Below are 17,294 nucleotides of genomic sequence, written 5' to 3'. Positions count from 1 at the left end.
ATATTCTAATGGTTCAACTCATTGGGACTCCTTAAAGCACCACATGCCCTTCTTCCTATACTCTTCACAAATGGTTGGTCTTATCCTTTTTCATTACTTGGTACCCATACTATAAAGCATTATTTTACTTAATCTCTTGTTGCTACTTAAACTCATTAGTGACAACTTCTTCTATCATGATCAGATGCTTTGGTGCTCCTAAAATCATCATTGATGCTATGCCCACTTGCAATTTATAGGATGTGATGAAGCCATGTCAAAACCATTATCCATTATTTTTTAAGAGTGTATAATGATGCAACCTTCACACACGACCTTGCAAAGTGACTTAGAAATGTGTAGTCTGAGTAGAATATGATCATACTAATCAAAGATGGGTGACTAACTAAGGAGTAATATGTTAAAATAGTAAAAGACAAACATGAACTTATACCCATATACATCCCTCTACTTAAGTTTTAACCATGTATACATCTTTTACTTGCCTACCCTCTTGTGAGAGAATAGGATTATATAGTTTTCTCCATGTTATAATAATCTTAAATTGGCAAACCATGGTTATTTAGTAGCTCTTTCCTCACTATTATAAACACCAAATATAAATTAATTTCTAAAGAATATAGGCATGGGATAGGATTGGTGTGACCTACTACGCACTTTCACATCTCATGGAGAATCCATTGATATATTATTCTATGTGGAGTAAATTTGGGAGTTTTGAGGTCTTGAAAATGCCTTTTAGGATGGTCATCTTTTTTTCCTCAAATATTTTTTTCTTCTTGTCTCTTTCCTTCCTTTGTGATAGCTTATATATCTCTCTCCCCCCTCTCTTTGCCATGGATACAAAAAATTGACCTTCAACAAGGTGCCCAAGCTCCCAAATCACATCCATATTTGTATTTAATTCACTCCAAACATATGGAATATGGATTTCTACTATGATTAGCAAATTAGCTCGATTATGATGCAGCAACAAGTAAAACATAGGAAAAGATAGAGATACGAGAGCTCTTCCATCTCTGTTGCTTAGAAGGATAGAACCAAATATTTTAAAACTTGTAGACAAGAATAGCATAAAAGAGCTCTGGTATTGCATGTGTTTGTGCCTAAAAAGTTGCATTCAAAAGCTAGAACTTCAAATAATCCATTGTATATACCAAATTGTAAGCATTTGATTCACAATTATTTTCTCTTTTTAAACTTGGTATTAGGCTTTATTATGATTATTTTTATTTATATTTATAGGTATCCACCCTTCTAATCTTGAAGAATGGCAACATTGGAGTCTATTCTTGATGTTATACATGGTTTGATTGGAAAGAAATATACAAAAGTAGGACAAAAAGAGCTCTCACAAATAATGGAATATCATGGCCAATGGAGAGCATAATCCCTACTTCTTTTGCCTAATTTCACAAGCCTTAAGTGGCCTTTGCAAGTCCATCCACTAGCAAGCCACATATGTAAAATGTTTTCTAAGATACAAAGAGTATTAAAACCTAATATCTCAAGTAAACTAAGAAAATAGATTTATTTATTCCTACTAATGTATTTATTGATTTCTTTTTCAATACTAAAATAAGATTATGAAAGACCATGATGTTAATCAAGAAACTAGTATATGATCATGTCTTACAATTTATCGATGAGGAATGGGATAGTAGAATAGAAGATAATATAATTTGTAAGATAGATCAAGACTTTGTTGCTTGTAAATATATGGTTGCTACTCAAGTGTTCATTCTTAGGTTATATTATAGTAGATGGCATTATGTTGGTGGTGGTCTAGTTGTTGTGGAAAAAAAAAATATGATGATTTTTCCAAAGATCCTATAGTGGATCTTGATGTTTGGTTCAACCATGACATTATTACAAACTTAAAGGTTATATCATCATGTATACTACATCAAGTGAGGATGGATCTACATAATAAAAGAATTGAATTGCTATGTTCATTTGTATTTCAACTTAATGACAAATAGGTAAGTTTCTATATCAAATTATATATAAGTATAGATTTGATTTCACTTCTTGAATATCAAATATTTATGCTAAATTTTTTGTAGATATCAAAGAGGAGAGAGAAGAATATATAGTGCTAGGAAATTGAATAAAGCATATATTTTTCATGATTTACATACACAAGGTCTTACAAGGCAATATAGAAAAGCTATTTCTTTTTCCATGGCTTTTCTTAGAAGGGACATCCTTTTTAGGAGTCCTTTTATCTTTCTTTGATAGCTTGGTTGCCTTAGATGTTGAGGGTATACTTTCACTTGCTACATTTGTGGGCATCTCTCCTTTCCTTGTTTAATTTCACACTCTCTATGGCATACTTGTCTCCTTAGTCTTCTTACATGCAATCGATGATTATATACTTGAAAATCTTTGCTTTTACATAGCAAGCATGCTCACTATTGTAATAATTCTTGGAAAACTATCATATGTTTGAAAGAAAATCTTGTTAGCGCACTATTATTTTGTAATTGACTATCTTTTGAGTGAAATCTATCTTCAACTTAAGCATTCCAAATTACCTTTACAAGTTTGAAAGAAAATATCGTTAGCTCGCTATTATTTTGCAATTGATTATCTTTTGAGTGAAATCTATCTTAAACTTAGCATTCCAAATTAGTTTTACAAGTTTGTCATCGTTAAGATAAATAAACTTAACCAATCTTTTAGATTTGTAATTACTCTCCGACTACAATAATGGCTATAATAGTTTATGGAATCAACTATCTTGATATATTTTGATCAAAACCTCACCATAACTTGTATATACTCCATTTGTACAGGTACATTGAAAGATATTGGAGGCAATTTTTATAGCACTTCCATCAATCATTGTACACATGTATATCAAAAACAATAAAATTTAGAGTACTTACAATAAATTAAAGTTCAAATTATCAAGGAGACCTTGGATTATTTAACTTATATCTTAGTGTTTACACAGCTTCCTTTCAAAGACTTTATGAAAAAAATTGTTTATCAATGCAATCAAGTGCTAATGAGAACTAAAAAGAATCATATACCAATGATTTAGTAAAATAAAATATCTTAAAACAAAATGGAAAACACTTACTTTTCATGGTATGGAATCAAAAGAATCTCTAAACTATCGAAGTCAATTCGAGTGTCAAATCAACTTGCATTGTCCTCATGTAATGGAAGATTGAAGGATAAAGCACCTCAAATGTTTTGTTGTATATTGAAAGGGAGCTCATGTATATAGACACTTAACAAAAGAATATAGTGAATATATAGAAAAAATGTTGCTTTAAAAAATATCATTCTTACAATAATAAACAAATTTGAGCATATTCTACCCCAACTAGCAATAAGAATAAAATCATTTATTTCTCCCTTTTTATCCTTGAAGATTTGAATACACTCTGAGTCTAAAGCAACAATATCAACTCTCTTGCCTCTATCACCATAGTAAAAAGCAATACACATTGAAGCCTTCTAGGCTTACTCTTTATACCAAGTGTGAGAGCTCACTTTCTAGAAAGGTTCTAGCTACTCCGCTTTTTTTTCTTTTGCTATTTACCTTTTGTGCTTCCTCCATTTCTCAATATGTTCTTTCGTAGCTTTTTCCTCCTCATGTAGTCTCATATCTCTTTTATGTATGATATCTTCAATTTTAGAACATATGCCTGCCTCCTTCCTACTATATGGTGGCAGATTCAAAATATTGTATGTCTTTTCATCAATAAGAGGAAATATCTCTAAAATTTTAGAGAATATATATCTCAACCTTCTCAAGATGATCATGACATTGTCCATGAGTGTCAATCTATGTTTACAGCTAGCACAAATATAAGCATCCTTTAAAAAATCTATCAAAAAATCTTCTACAATCTCTTAGATGCACTTGAGAGCTCATTTTGTCCACCTGAAACTATTCAGATTATGGCTATCACAAATCTCATTGACAAGTCTTTGAAATAGAAGTTTTGATATTGTATCATTGAGAGCCTTTATTGCCTTCCTAATCTCCCTTAGACATCTCACACCTTGAGAAAATTTTCTCTTAAGGCTTATCTTCGAATGCTTTGGAGGCTTGGAGGATAGATGGATCTTATGTGGAATTTCCCTAGAATCAATATCTCGCTTCCATCCTCTTGATTTTATTCTTGCCATCACAATATTGAGAAGCACCTACAATAACAACAACAAAAATTAGAAGTATTTTATGAAATGAGAAAATGGATCTTTCAAATAGCTCAAGAGACACTTATCGCTTTTCATATGACATATACAAATAAGAGTATAATTGATCCAACATCATATGAAACATGAAAGTTATTGTTTACAACACCTCTTGACTCCTCAAATTGTGTTTTGTATGACAAAATGCAAAAAATATTAACACTTAGATTATAGGTTGTAAGATTTAATCTTAACTCGTGAAACATGAAAACCTTGGACTTCTATCTTTAAAGAGCTATCCTTTCATGTTTCATAAAACAAATCATTTGCATAATTTTCAATAATATTAAAAAATTTAATATTGTTGCCTTCAATGGATTTATCTCATTATATAATCCATTAAAGAAGAAATATAAAGTTAAATCATTTTTTGAAAAAAAACATAATTTATTATGCTAATGTGACATGTGCATCATCTTAACTTCACCTTAACTAGTGTGACACTTATATCCCACATGTGGTGAAAGTCCCAAGATTACTTTAATGTCAAAAAGAGGCCTTTTTGAATGTCCAAAAAAAGTATCTTTTTTCTATTCTAAAAAGAGCACAATTTCGAGACTAACAATTAGATCTTATAAAACCCTATTTTTGGCACCTCAATCATCACTCTCTTTCCCATGCTTGAGACCATTGCAAACCATTGCAAGCCAAATCAATAAACTTCACACACTTAGATTCGTCAAGTAAGAGAGTTTTGCATGTTTTTTTATTACAACATTCTTGTCTTTATTACAATGATTTAAAAAACCTTTTCTTTTTTTTTTAAGGTTAGACAAGTGTGAATAGAACAAGGCAACAAGCATCTAGTGCTTGTTCTTGTGTTTCATGAGACAAAATTCACACTTGTCCAAGAATCATATTGCATGAAATGCAATTTAAGGTTCAGGAAAAAATAATCCAAATTTGTCATATAAAATGCAATTTGGATTGTGTTGAAATGGTTGGGTTAGTCTTTTTTTGCACTTCATACAATTGGGACTTGGAACCCTTTCTTTTGTTTGTTTGCATTGCACTTCATACAACTGGGACTTGGAAACCTTGTTTTGTTTGTTTGCATTGCAAGGTGTACTTGTTCAGGATGAGTAAGAGAAAGATATATTTGGAGGGAGCGGAGGAGAAAGCTTTGGAGGACACAAATAATAACAAGCTCTTTGTTTTTTTGTAGTGAAAGTGATGGTGAGAAAGAGAGAGAGACAATGAGACAATGAGACAATGAGATGGAGAATGAACCACTTGTATTGCACACTTGCTTACACACTTACATTGCAGTAGCTAAGAGTATACATATATATGCAATAAAGGTGTGGATATGGTACATTCTCTTAGTGAAATATCCTCCATATATTCTAGATTCATCTTATCTAGTTCTCCTAAATAACTAGATATTGTCTCCATAGATATTCTCTAAGTGCATGTTCATATGAGTACATTCTAACATTCTCCCTCTCTAGAAAAGGTTAACAATATATTCTACTATTCTTCCTCCCTTCTCAAAAGAAAATAGGATTTTCTTTTGCAATACAAAGACTTTCTGCCAATCATTTTGGCTATAAGAAAAGTAAGGTTACAATTATGGCTATAGCATGAGACCTTGTTCTTGTCGTTGTTGTTGTTGTAGAAGATATGCATCAATCTTTGCTTGCGATGATTTAAGGGGTGTAAGTTGACAATGAAGATATTTGGGCTTTGGTTAATGGATACCTCGATGAAGATCCAATCTCCATAGTTTGTCTCATGATAGACTCGATAAGAGATGGGCTCATCGTATAGATAGATGATGTATTGCAATTGGAACTTGATGGTGGTGGAGTGAAACAACAGTGAGAGCATGTTTATATATGGAGATATGATTCCAATGTGACTAGATACGATAGTAAGAGAGAGATTGATAAGGTGCTTGTGACTTGATCTTTTGAAAGGTTGCTGATGGATAGCAAGTGATTGATAAGGAATTTCAAGCATATTGTCTTTTAGAGGACTCCAAGAGTTGGGCAAAACATCTTCAATAATAGCAAACTTAATGTCAGTATGCTCCTTTATCCATACAAAGTAGTTTGTACCCATATGCTCATGCATTTCTTTATACTTTATCCAGTCAGTTTCCATCCTTTGAAAGGACAAGATAGTTGGCCAATTTGAGAAAAACACAATATATAGGTGATGATTTGGGTACGGCTGGAGATAGACCATTTCATGATGATACTGTGAGGAAATTGGAAGAGAGAGTACTTGTGATTGTTGATGAGGTTGTTCCCATATAAGGTAGAGTGATGATTGAGATTTGAGTATACAATTAGAGCAATATGATTGTAGGATGAAGATAACTGTGTGAATGATTGGATAGGATAGGATAGAAAGAAACGATGATTTGATGGCTTAGGACATAAATAAACATAGTGTGGATAGAATGTGATGGTAGGATAACATTATGTCTCAAGATTCAAGGTTGTAGATTGGGCAGTAGTGATATGATAATGAGAAAGTCAAGGAGACAAGATTTTGGTGTACACTTGGAAACATTGTGAGAATCGCAAATGTGTAGAAGGAAGCCAAGAGTGTGTGCAATTGCATTTGTTCAAGAGATAGTGACACACTATTGAAGTGGAGAGTGTGTGCGACCATAAGGAGATGAGAATATTGAGTCCATAGAAAGAATGTAAGATAAGGACTAGGATGTGATATTGAAGTAAATTTTAGATCAAGACTAGATGTTGAATGTCTATGAACAAGAAATGCTTACAATCTGTCATGCCATAATGAAGTGGCATCACTATCTCTATGGCAACCATTTCAAAGTTAAAGGAAATGATCAAGTTTTAAAGTATTTCCTCTTGCAACCCAACCCATCTCCAAAATGAAGACTCTTGTGGATCTTGTCAAAGGTTTTAAACAATCCAAGTTGTCCTACTAATGGTAAATAATGCATCTCTTATAAATTTCAATGCTCTAAAGTCGTCTTAGGTGTTAAATACACTCTCCTTGATGCTTTAATTCAACCTTTGCCTATTCATCATGGTAAATGGGCCAATATTAGCATGGATTTCATTATGAGGCTTTCTACCATCAAGCATGGGTGGAGTAGAATTTTTATTTTGGTCAATCAATTGACAAAATCCGCCCATTTTATATCCACCAAAGTCAATTATTCACAAAGCAAGGACGCAATTCATAGAAGGAATCTTTGAGCTTCATGGGTTTTCATTGAGCATGGGGAATCTTTGAAAGAGTGTTTACATCCATGGGCACTACTTTGACTTCGAGTATTGCCTATCATCCTCAAATGGATAAATAAACTAAGAGGGTCAACAAATGATTAGAAGTTTTAAGACACTTTTATCATGACACTTCTTGGGATCAATGGTTACACCTTACAAAGTTTTATTATAGAAATACCCACCATGTAAGCATTGACATGTCACCATTTTAAGCAATTTATGATTATAAAGTATAAGTACTCTCGGTCCTTTTCCATGATGATGTGAACCTTCAACCTAAGGTCGAGCTAGAGAGAATGAAAGCACTAATGAACTTATATAAAGATAATATCGACAAGGCTTAAGATGCCATGAAAGTACAAGGAGTGATGAAGGCATTTGGAGTTTGAAATGGAAGATTAGGTTTGCTTGAATGTTCCCATGATTAGGTTTGATTGAAATGGAACAAATTAACTCACAAATTTTATGATCCTTACGAAGTCATCAAAAGAGTCCAAAATCTTGCTTACTAGCTTGACTTGCCTTCTACTATGCCTAGTCATGGTGTGTTTCATGTCTCCCGATTCAAGAAGTATGTGGATCTTGAAATCAAAGCACTTGAGGAGTTACCTCCTATGGATTAAGTTAGTTTAATTATATATGAACTTGAGAAGGCAATTGATAAGTGAGTAAAGGTTTTAAGAAACTATACAATGATAAAATATCTTATTAAAATAGTGAGGCCTACCTATGAAAGAATCAACTTAGCAACCATCCTCATACCTTGATTCTTTTCCATGACTTACACAAAAACATGATTGAGCTCATTGTGCAAAACTTCTTAATATATTAAATTTCAACATGGCTCATCATACAAGATAATTAGCCCTAACCTCGAGAATTAGAGATTGGGATATAAAAGATAGAGAAAAAGCAATGAGCACATCTTACACTCGCCATTTGAAACTTGCATCTTGAAGATCTGATCTTGGACCTCTCACTTTTTTCATGGTGGTATGTTTCCATGGCCACCATTGCCTAAGATGTGATTCATACAAATTTCCATTGTATACTTTGATTTGATTCTATACTATGGCTACATTGTGCCATGAGTATTAGTGTGCAACTTCAACATGGCATGGCTATGGCTTAATCATTTCTTGTGTTCCTTGGAATTATTACATATGTTCTTTATTTATCAATATGCTTCATTTCACAACATATCATGAAAATTAAAATAGAAGATAGATGTGCTAATCCAAGCCATGAATTAGTAGACTTTTTTTTTAATGATGCGAAGTGTATCAATAGAGAGTATTTACATCAACCACCAATGGCAGGAACGTGACCTAACATGCCAAAATCCACAACTAGCATTTATTAAAAGCCTTATACTTTGCTTTAAGGGGGAGACCAAACTTTCTAAGGCCTTGTAAGACTGCAAGTATGTCTTTCCTAATTAGTGAGACATCTATGGACTTCCACCTAGAATTATTACCAAAAATTTTCTCACCTCTATGCCGCCAAATGGCCCGAATGCCAACTACTCTTGCAGCATTCCACAAAACCAATTGAGCCTTCATTCATTGTACTCCCATCACCAAAGATCACTGTTTTAGCTCAGGCCACAACATGGAAGCCAGCCTTCTCAATCCATTTCTAGAGTTTCTTCCAAACTCCTCGAACTTTAACACAATCCCAAAGCAAATGTTTGATAGTTTCTTTCCCCCTTGCACACTTCACATAGATCTGAGACCTTCTTGGACTTTCTCAATCTCTCTCTTGTTGAAAACTTGTTCATTAATGTTTTCCATAAGACCAAGTTGAGTCACTTTTAAGGTATAAGATGCCACACATGTCTGACCCTCTGATTGAGAAATCTTCAATCTTCTTGCAATCAACCAACTTCTTCCTTATTTCGGTCTGAAGTCATGTCAACATGTGGTGCACCTTCCTGATTAACTCATTCTCATCAACCCAATTCAATGTTTTAGCATCAAATACATTCGAATGCTCTGATCATGCAACCTCTTGGCTAGCCTAGGATTCATTACAATGGGCAATACATTATCCTCATAGGCTTCTGAGAAGGTCCACACTAACTACCCCAAACTAGGGCCACCAACCAACCTTGGCCTTCCACACCAACTTGCATCATCACTAAATCCTTTCTAGACCTCCACTATTCTTTGTATTTCCATGGAGTCTAGTACCTTGACCTTGATGTATTTACACAACGGAATATCCTAATGAGATACTTCATACCTCCCCACCAAGAGTTTGATTTATGATATTAGGGATCTAATAATGCATGCCCACAACTACGGAGTTTCAATTCTATGCATCAAATGGAAAATCAACCTCTTTGCCTTTCGCGTCAAGCCTTTGATCCCCAACCCACTGTCTCTCTTCGACACATTTACCAACCCCATGCTACAACGTGCCATTTGTGAGTTTCTCCTTTACTCTAAAGAAAGTCCCTATTTTTCTTCTCCAAATTTGCCTAACACGTTTTGCTAAATGCAAAGATAGCAACTCCAAAGACTACCATTGAGAGCAACATGGATGCCATAATAACAAGTCTCCCCACAAAGGAGCAGCTATCTAATTTCCATCTTTGTATCTTAGATGAGAACTTCTCTTTGAACCAATTGAACCTTTGGCTCTAGGCTACTCCTATACCAAGAGAATAACCTAGATTCGTGATGATCTCCCCTTCTTTACAATCTCGGCTTCGTAGTTGGCCATGCACGAAGGACTTTCCTTCCATCCTATGTAAAGCATCTTAGTCTTCTTATGACTCAACAACGAGCCAAACAATTCGAAGAGCTCAAATTGTTTCAATAGGGTGTCCACCTCCTCTAGTTTTACATTGACCAAACTAGAATCGTCATCTGCAAAAAGCAAAGGTCAACTTTTCTCCATTGGAGAGTGTAAGTCATTGAGGAACTAGTGGCAAGAAATGCACTTGTAGCCATATATGCTATCACATATGTGGCAAGAAGGGATCTATTATGACCGCAAACAAGAATGGGCCCGCAAACAAGAGGGGGCCAAAGGACACCCCTACCTCACTGACCTTTTCAAGTCAAAAGCCTTGAATAAACATGCACACAAGCTAAGATATTAACAAAAAGCGTGCTCACCATGTTGGCAAATATTGGTCAAACCCAATAGTGCTAAGCATAAGCAAGATGAATTCCCATCCAACCTGATCATACGCATTATCAAAAATCAAGGTTGATTAACAGTGCACATTGTCCACTTGCCAAGGCCCAATCCGCCATTGCTACAAGGTCCGATACAACGTCCTGAATCTCACATCCATGGATGAAACCGTACTATTTATTGTGGAATACCTTAGGCAACATGTACTTGATTCACCTAGCAATGACTTTGGCCATGAGATTTTGTAGGATATTGTAAGTATTGTCAATGGCCTCCACTACGAGATTTAGAACTTTTGGATAGACTTAAAAATGACCTTAGCAAGATTGATCTTTTGTGGGACGCTTTGCTGTGGAAAATAGTGGTTGATAAACCTCACATAGTCCTTCCCACATCTCCCAAAGAGCTTTGTATAGCTCAACCAAAAGGCCATCTACTCCAAGGGTTTTACCATCTTTCTTCTCCCCTACTATTTCCTCTACCTCATCTACAATCATTAGTTTGTGGAGCCACAGTATTCCCCTTTTACAAATATCAATGTTGTATCTTGTAAGGAACTCTTGGTTCTTCGATTCATAATCAACCACCAAGGAAGGCTAGGAGCCCACGATTCCTACCAACTGGTGATGAAAAGCATTTAAGATTTCTATAATGGAGTGAACAACTCCATAACCATCCACTATAGATGGAACGCACTCCCTCTTATGCTTATTGGCTAAGACATTGAAGAAAAAGATTGTTGGAGCATCCCCCTAAACTTGCCTCTTGGATTTCAATTGAATCTTAGTCCCATGTGCACGATTTGCTTCCTACTTCTAGACAAAGGTCTCAACTTCAAGCAAAATAATAGAGAACAAGGGTTGTTACATGTTAAGCCAAGAGCATGTAGAAGGCTCTTTCTGGCTCAAGCAACATTATGCATGACCATCCTTTAATGGGCAAGAGTTTTGCCATGCCTTTTTCACCTCCACACTTGTAGCTTCATTGCATCTTAGCCACATAATAACAAGGTCCATCCCATCCACCTTTGCTTCCTACCACACTATTTTAAATCTTTCTATGCACTGGGGGTCTTCAAGAAAGAGTACATTCTCTCTCAAGGATGGGGGGACCCTCCTATGTTCTAAATTCAATCATTCAAAAAGGTCAATTGGATGGGAAGATGGTCTAAGCAAGCTACGTCACTCACTGTGGCAAGGTACAACCACCAAATAGCCACCATGGACTATTGTTAGCATAGAACCTATCAAACCTGGCTACCCTTCATGTTGCCCCATGCTGGTGGCTATACTAGGTAAAGATGTTATTTCCCTTTCAATTAACCACATTGATCACATCTTCCAAGCCAATGCAATAGAGTAAGCTACTCCCATTGGACCTCCTTGGTCATGGTGCTTAGGCCATGCAACCTATTCCTAGGATGATCAATCATGTTCCAATCACCAAGCAAGGTGTCAATTTCACAATTCCAAAGTTCCAAAAGGCTAGGTGCAAATTCCTCTCAAGAAGGTTTAAAAACAAATCAATAGATTTCATTTCCAACTTCGACACTATTATCACATTTGACAACCTATCAAACATTCCACCTAATTAATCTTCCATCATTCTAATAAATTTATTCACAATTGGATATGTATATTTTTTTTAATTAAGTAAAATAGCCTAAGACCTAAATCAAATAAACAAAATATCCATTGCTTTTTAGGTCTAACAATGCAACAAAGAAAAAACTAGTAAACAAGGTTATTCAAATTATGTGTCAACCTTGAAAGTAACAAAGAGATGAAATCTACTCGATAATGTAGCTGCAAAATGATGCAGTTTTAAATAAGGTATATGTAAATGCAATCATTCTCAAAAAATTCTTGAAAATAATAGTTTCACAAAGATCTTGAGTATCCACTAACAAAGAAAGAACCTACCAAAAATCCCTAAACGTAATAGGTAAACACATCATATGTAAAACAAACTTAGAGAGAGAGAGAGAGAGAGAGAGAGAGAGAGAGAGAGAGAGTTCACAACTTCAATCATTCCTCATGTATGGTGGTGCAAGATACTCTTACTGCCATGTTTCCTATCACACTTTAGCCTTTTTTGGGTTTTGATTTTTCTGGTGATGAATATGGATTTCGCATGTTTGAGAAGGTCCCAACATTTACACTTCCTAGTCAGAAATGTAAGGAAGCCAACCACTGAAACATCTGTCCTAACATTAGATCCATTTTTCTTTCTTTCTGAAATGTACTTTATCTCATGTTCTAAGGAAAAATCAAAAACTTTACAATACCACTGAGGCCTTGCATAGGCAGGCTACAAAGTGCCAGCCATCAGCCATCAGCCATCAGCCATCAGCCATCAACCATCAAACCCCGGTATTGAAAACTCTGCCTGTTTTCGCAGATGTGCCGCCACTACGGTTTTCTTAATGCTATATCGTAAGAGCTCAGGCAATCCCTTTTTCCCATCCTCAAAAGGATCATATGTCCTCCTTAAAACCTCTTCTTTTGGAGTATCTCTTGGCCCACCTGTAAAGCAAAACGTATCATCCCACCAAATTCTGAAAATTGGTATTCATCCACTTATGTCACCAGTCCCATCATGGGCTAAACAGTGTTCATAAAAACAAAGGTTTAATGTAAAATGAATTGCTGAAGTTATAAAGAAACTTCAAAATTTAAAGAAGGTTCAAAACCTTTTTTAACTTTTGCAAATTTTAGTATAAAAATGGCAATTATATACATTTTGATTTAAAAATTCCTCCTACAATTTGAAGTCGAGGTTTTTGTATCTGCTCCCAAAATGTTTTCTGTGAACAGATATTAATCATACTGCAAGTCAAAGTTTCGAAAGCTTACACTCTGTAACGCGTGGTTTCTTCCTCTCCTTGAGGATTTCGGGCTTTGGGATTATGCTTCCTGAAGCATTCATGCCTCTAGAAACACGGACTTTTGTTCCATCCTCCAAGAACCGATAACCCACTTTGCATGGAGCACTGCACAGAAACCATGGATTCCAGTTGTTGATGATCATGGCCAGAAGTTTAAAGTTCATGGATGCTTCTCATAGACATCCTACTAAAGCTCACCCCGTGACAGGATCAAGCAGCTGCACATTTGACACATGCAGGGGAGCCTCTTTGGTAAATATACCGCCTTGTTGCGTCTCAGTTCTCTTCACGTGCTTCTTCACCTGTAACACAAGAAGTATCTTTCTTTTACATTCGTTTTTATTCTGCCTAGTTATATAAGAAGTCACTCCTGGCTAGAAAAGGATTATTCAACATGACTGCACAAAATGGCACATTCTTACTCTAAACAGTCCATAAACATTGCTGAAAGAACAAAATGATGATGTTAAGGTGGGTGTTGTGGCTGTCTAGGATATTTAAAAAGCTACTACTGGTTGGGAAAACTTTAGAAGGTAATGTTGTAATTCTCAGAGTTGTGAAATAATATGATGAAAGGCATTCTTACTACATTAAAATGCCTTGCAAAATGACTCTCTGAACCCTGCCACTATTCTTTTATATTAGCTATTCAAATTGCTCATATTTTAAAGCTGTGAGTTTACTGAATGGTCAAGAAACTCTTTGCAGTCTTAAAGTTTAATCAAATTGATGAACATGGATTATCAAGTTGTCAGAATTCTACCTGCTCCCTTGTAAATTTTGGAGTTGTGAAATAATGTGATGAAAGGCATTCTTATTAGGTTAAAGTGCCTTGCAAAATGACACTCTGAACCCTCAAGCCACTATCCTTTTATATTAGCATATTCAACTTCCTCATATTTTAAAGCTGTGACTGTACCGATTGGTCAAGAAACTATTTGCAGTCTTAAAGGTTAATCAAATTGATGGAGATGGATTATCAGGTTGTCAGAATTCTACCTGCTCCCTTCAATTAGATTACATAATCATCATCATCATTGAGAATTTTGAAAGCACTAACCAAATTCCTCCCCTGAACAAGTACACGATTCTGAGAGCGAATAACACGAGTTACAACACCAGTCAGCCCCTTGTCACGCCCAGAATTTATCATTACCTGCTCAATCATGATTCAAAACAAACAAATCATTCAGCCATAATAGTTTGCTAAACTTCGATTTTGAGTCCTAACACAATCAAACCTCACATGAAAAGTGGAAGTGATTAGACTTTTCAATCTTGTTGTAAAGGGCAAAGGCAAATGCTTTCGTTTCATACAAACTAGAAGCTAAAGTGCCTAAAGGACCACTTGTAGGTTTGAGGTAGAAATAATTACGAAGTTCACTAATCTGCTAATGGTTTAGAGCCACAACAGCAGACAACAATAAAAGGAAGAGGAACTACATGTGATGATTGCAGCAATGAGTCTAACTGTGAGTCAAATCACAGTTAGACGATTTCTGAAACTAAAGAGAGAGCATAGAAGCATTAACCTTCTCAGGCACTACAAATGAGGACCCAACATTGCAAGTAACCTAGAGAAAACCACTTTACTATATCCAACTAGCTTCAACATTAAGCATTCATCATTGTTCAGGACCACATCCCGGGTCCTGAGATAGACAAAACTTCCCTTAAGACCAAAAACACCACAAACGCTGTTCAAATTCTTCCCAGAAGCTGCTCTAAGGCAAAGTCTTACATATTTAACGTGTACAATTTTAGGCAGATAATTGTTGGGATGAGTGTGCAATGGAATGCGAGTCAGAAATGGAGCAAGAGCAGTGTTGAGAGTGAAAGTGAGAGAATCCCAAGATGTGTACCAGCAAGTCACGGTACACAAAGAATAAAACGTATTTATATGTTAGGGTACAAATAAGGGTGTGTTCACACCCGTATAAGTTTACACACACGGAGATTAAGGGACTTTACACCCAACAACCTCCCACTCAAAGGCCTGAAGTGGTACCTTTAAGCTAGCCAACTCCCACTAATTGTATGCAATGCTCATGCTAAGTCCTTCCAAGACTCTTAGTGAGAACATCTACAAGGTTATCTTGGGTTTTGACCTTAATCAATGTGACAAGTCCATCATCCAAGACCTATGGAATGAAGTGGTACCAAGCATCTATGTCTTTGGTACGTGCATGAAACATGGCATTCTTAGCCAGACATACTGCACTCTGGCTATCACAACCAAGCATTGGAGTACATGAAGAGAGACCAAAATCCTTGACCAAACAGCCAAGCCAAATAGCTTCTTTAGAAGCTTCTGTGGCTAAAATATATTCAGCCTCTATAATACTCAGTGCCACAATTTTCTACAACCTTGAACACCAAGAAATAGCCCCACCAACCAAAGTAAAGACATACCCACTGGTAGATTTTCTAGTGTCAAGATCTGTTGCCATGTCTAAATCACAAAATTCCCATATTAAATCTATCAAATACTTTGCTAATATACTTGTCCTGTGAGAGAAACAAGTAGTGTTGCCCTCTTATCTCTTTTAATCCGCATGCCCAAAATGTGTTCAATTGCTCCTAAATCTTTCATTGAGAAGGCTGAACTCAACTACCTTTTAAGAGCATTTAAAGTATTCTTATGCTTTTCTGCAATCAGCATGTCATCCATATATAAGATCAGCACAATAAGGCTTCCATCATCAAACTTTTTAGTGTATAAGCAATGATCTGCATAACTACGTTTACGTTCATGGCTGAGGAAAAAACTTTTTATATCGCTGTCTAGGGGCTTGTTTCAGCCTATATGAGCCACGTTTCAACTTACAAACCAAATGCTCTTTCCCTAGAATAGCAAAACCTTCAGGATGTTTCATGTACAACTCTTCATCCAGGTCACCATGAAGAAAAGCAATCTTCGCATCCATCTGATCCAACTCAAAATCCAGGGATGCGATGAGAGCAAACAAAACATGAAGCGTAGTCATTTTCACCATTGGTGAAAAAGCCTCCTGAAAGTCTATGCCTTCCTTCTGTGTATAGCCCTTAATAACCAAACGTGCCTTGTAATTGGGCTTCCCATCAATACATTTCACCTTGTAAACCCATTTGTTAGGGATAGCTTTCCTATCCTTGGGCAAAGGTACAAGCTCCCATTTCTTACTTGCATACAGAGACTTCATCTCTTTCTACATAGCAAGCTCCCACTTTCTCTTGTTTTCACATAATTGTGACTCTCTAAATGTCAAAGGCTCATCTTCATCGATCAATAAAATGCAATCCAAAGATGGCTGAAACCTCTATGGCTGCCTTTTAACACATGTAGGCCTTACCCAATGATCTGTATTGTTAGCCAATGGGCTTACATCCTCAGGTATGTGCATACCATCACTTGGTGACTGATTTTCAACATTTTCTTGTTGTTGTAACCTGTTTTCAACATGTTCTTCTTGCTGTCCTATTCCATCCTATGCATCTATTTGCTGTCCATTATCTTTTGGCTATAGCACAATAGGTTGCTGCTCCTTTTCAACATCAAAAGGAACAGAATCTTCAGCTAATAGTTGCTGAATGGTTGGCTGTTCATGCTGAAATTTACCTTCTTTTTCTCAAGGTCACTCTGTGTAGCATTTTTCAGCAACTTTGCCTCATTAAATACTACATCTCAACTATGTACTATCTTCATGTCCTAAGGAAGCCAAACTCTATAACCCATCTATCCCTCATCTCCATATCCCATGAAGATGCCCTTGATGGATTTCATGTCTAGTTTAGTCCTCTGATTTACACGAACATACACAGAGGCATCACAACCAAAGACTCGCAAA

At 35.9% G+C, this 17,294-nt stretch overlaps 1 protein-coding gene across 1 annotated transcript in view; it reads right to left on the bottom strand.

Moving 5' to 3' along the window:
- Nucleotides 1-12,582: 12,582 nt before the first annotated feature.
- Nucleotides 12,583-17,294, bottom strand: part of LOC148013618 (KOW domain-containing protein) — a 31,537-nt gene continuing 26,825 nt past the window's right edge. The window contains exons 3-6 of the mRNA XM_087667596.1: nt 14,528-14,623; nt 13,666-13,769; nt 13,436-13,572; nt 12,583-13,105 (exon numbers count right to left, since the gene is read on the bottom strand). Of these exons, the coding sequence (XP_087523722.1) occupies nt 12,936-13,105; nt 13,436-13,572; nt 13,666-13,769; nt 14,528-14,623 (507 nt within the window). The 3' untranslated portion in view covers nt 12,583-12,935. The remainder of the gene's footprint in view (nt 13,106-13,435; nt 13,573-13,665; nt 13,770-14,527; nt 14,624-17,294) is intronic.

The sequence above is a fragment of the Lygodium microphyllum genome, chromosome 26, assembly GCF_053477565.2.
Source record: "Lygodium microphyllum isolate KBCC chromosome 26, Lygodium_microphyllum_v1.1.10, whole genome shotgun sequence".
NCBI lineage: Eukaryota > Viridiplantae > Streptophyta > Polypodiopsida > Schizaeales > Lygodiaceae > Lygodium > Lygodium microphyllum.
The sequence above is the reverse complement of the archived record's forward strand: the minus strand, read 5'-3'. Positions and strand labels throughout refer to the sequence as shown.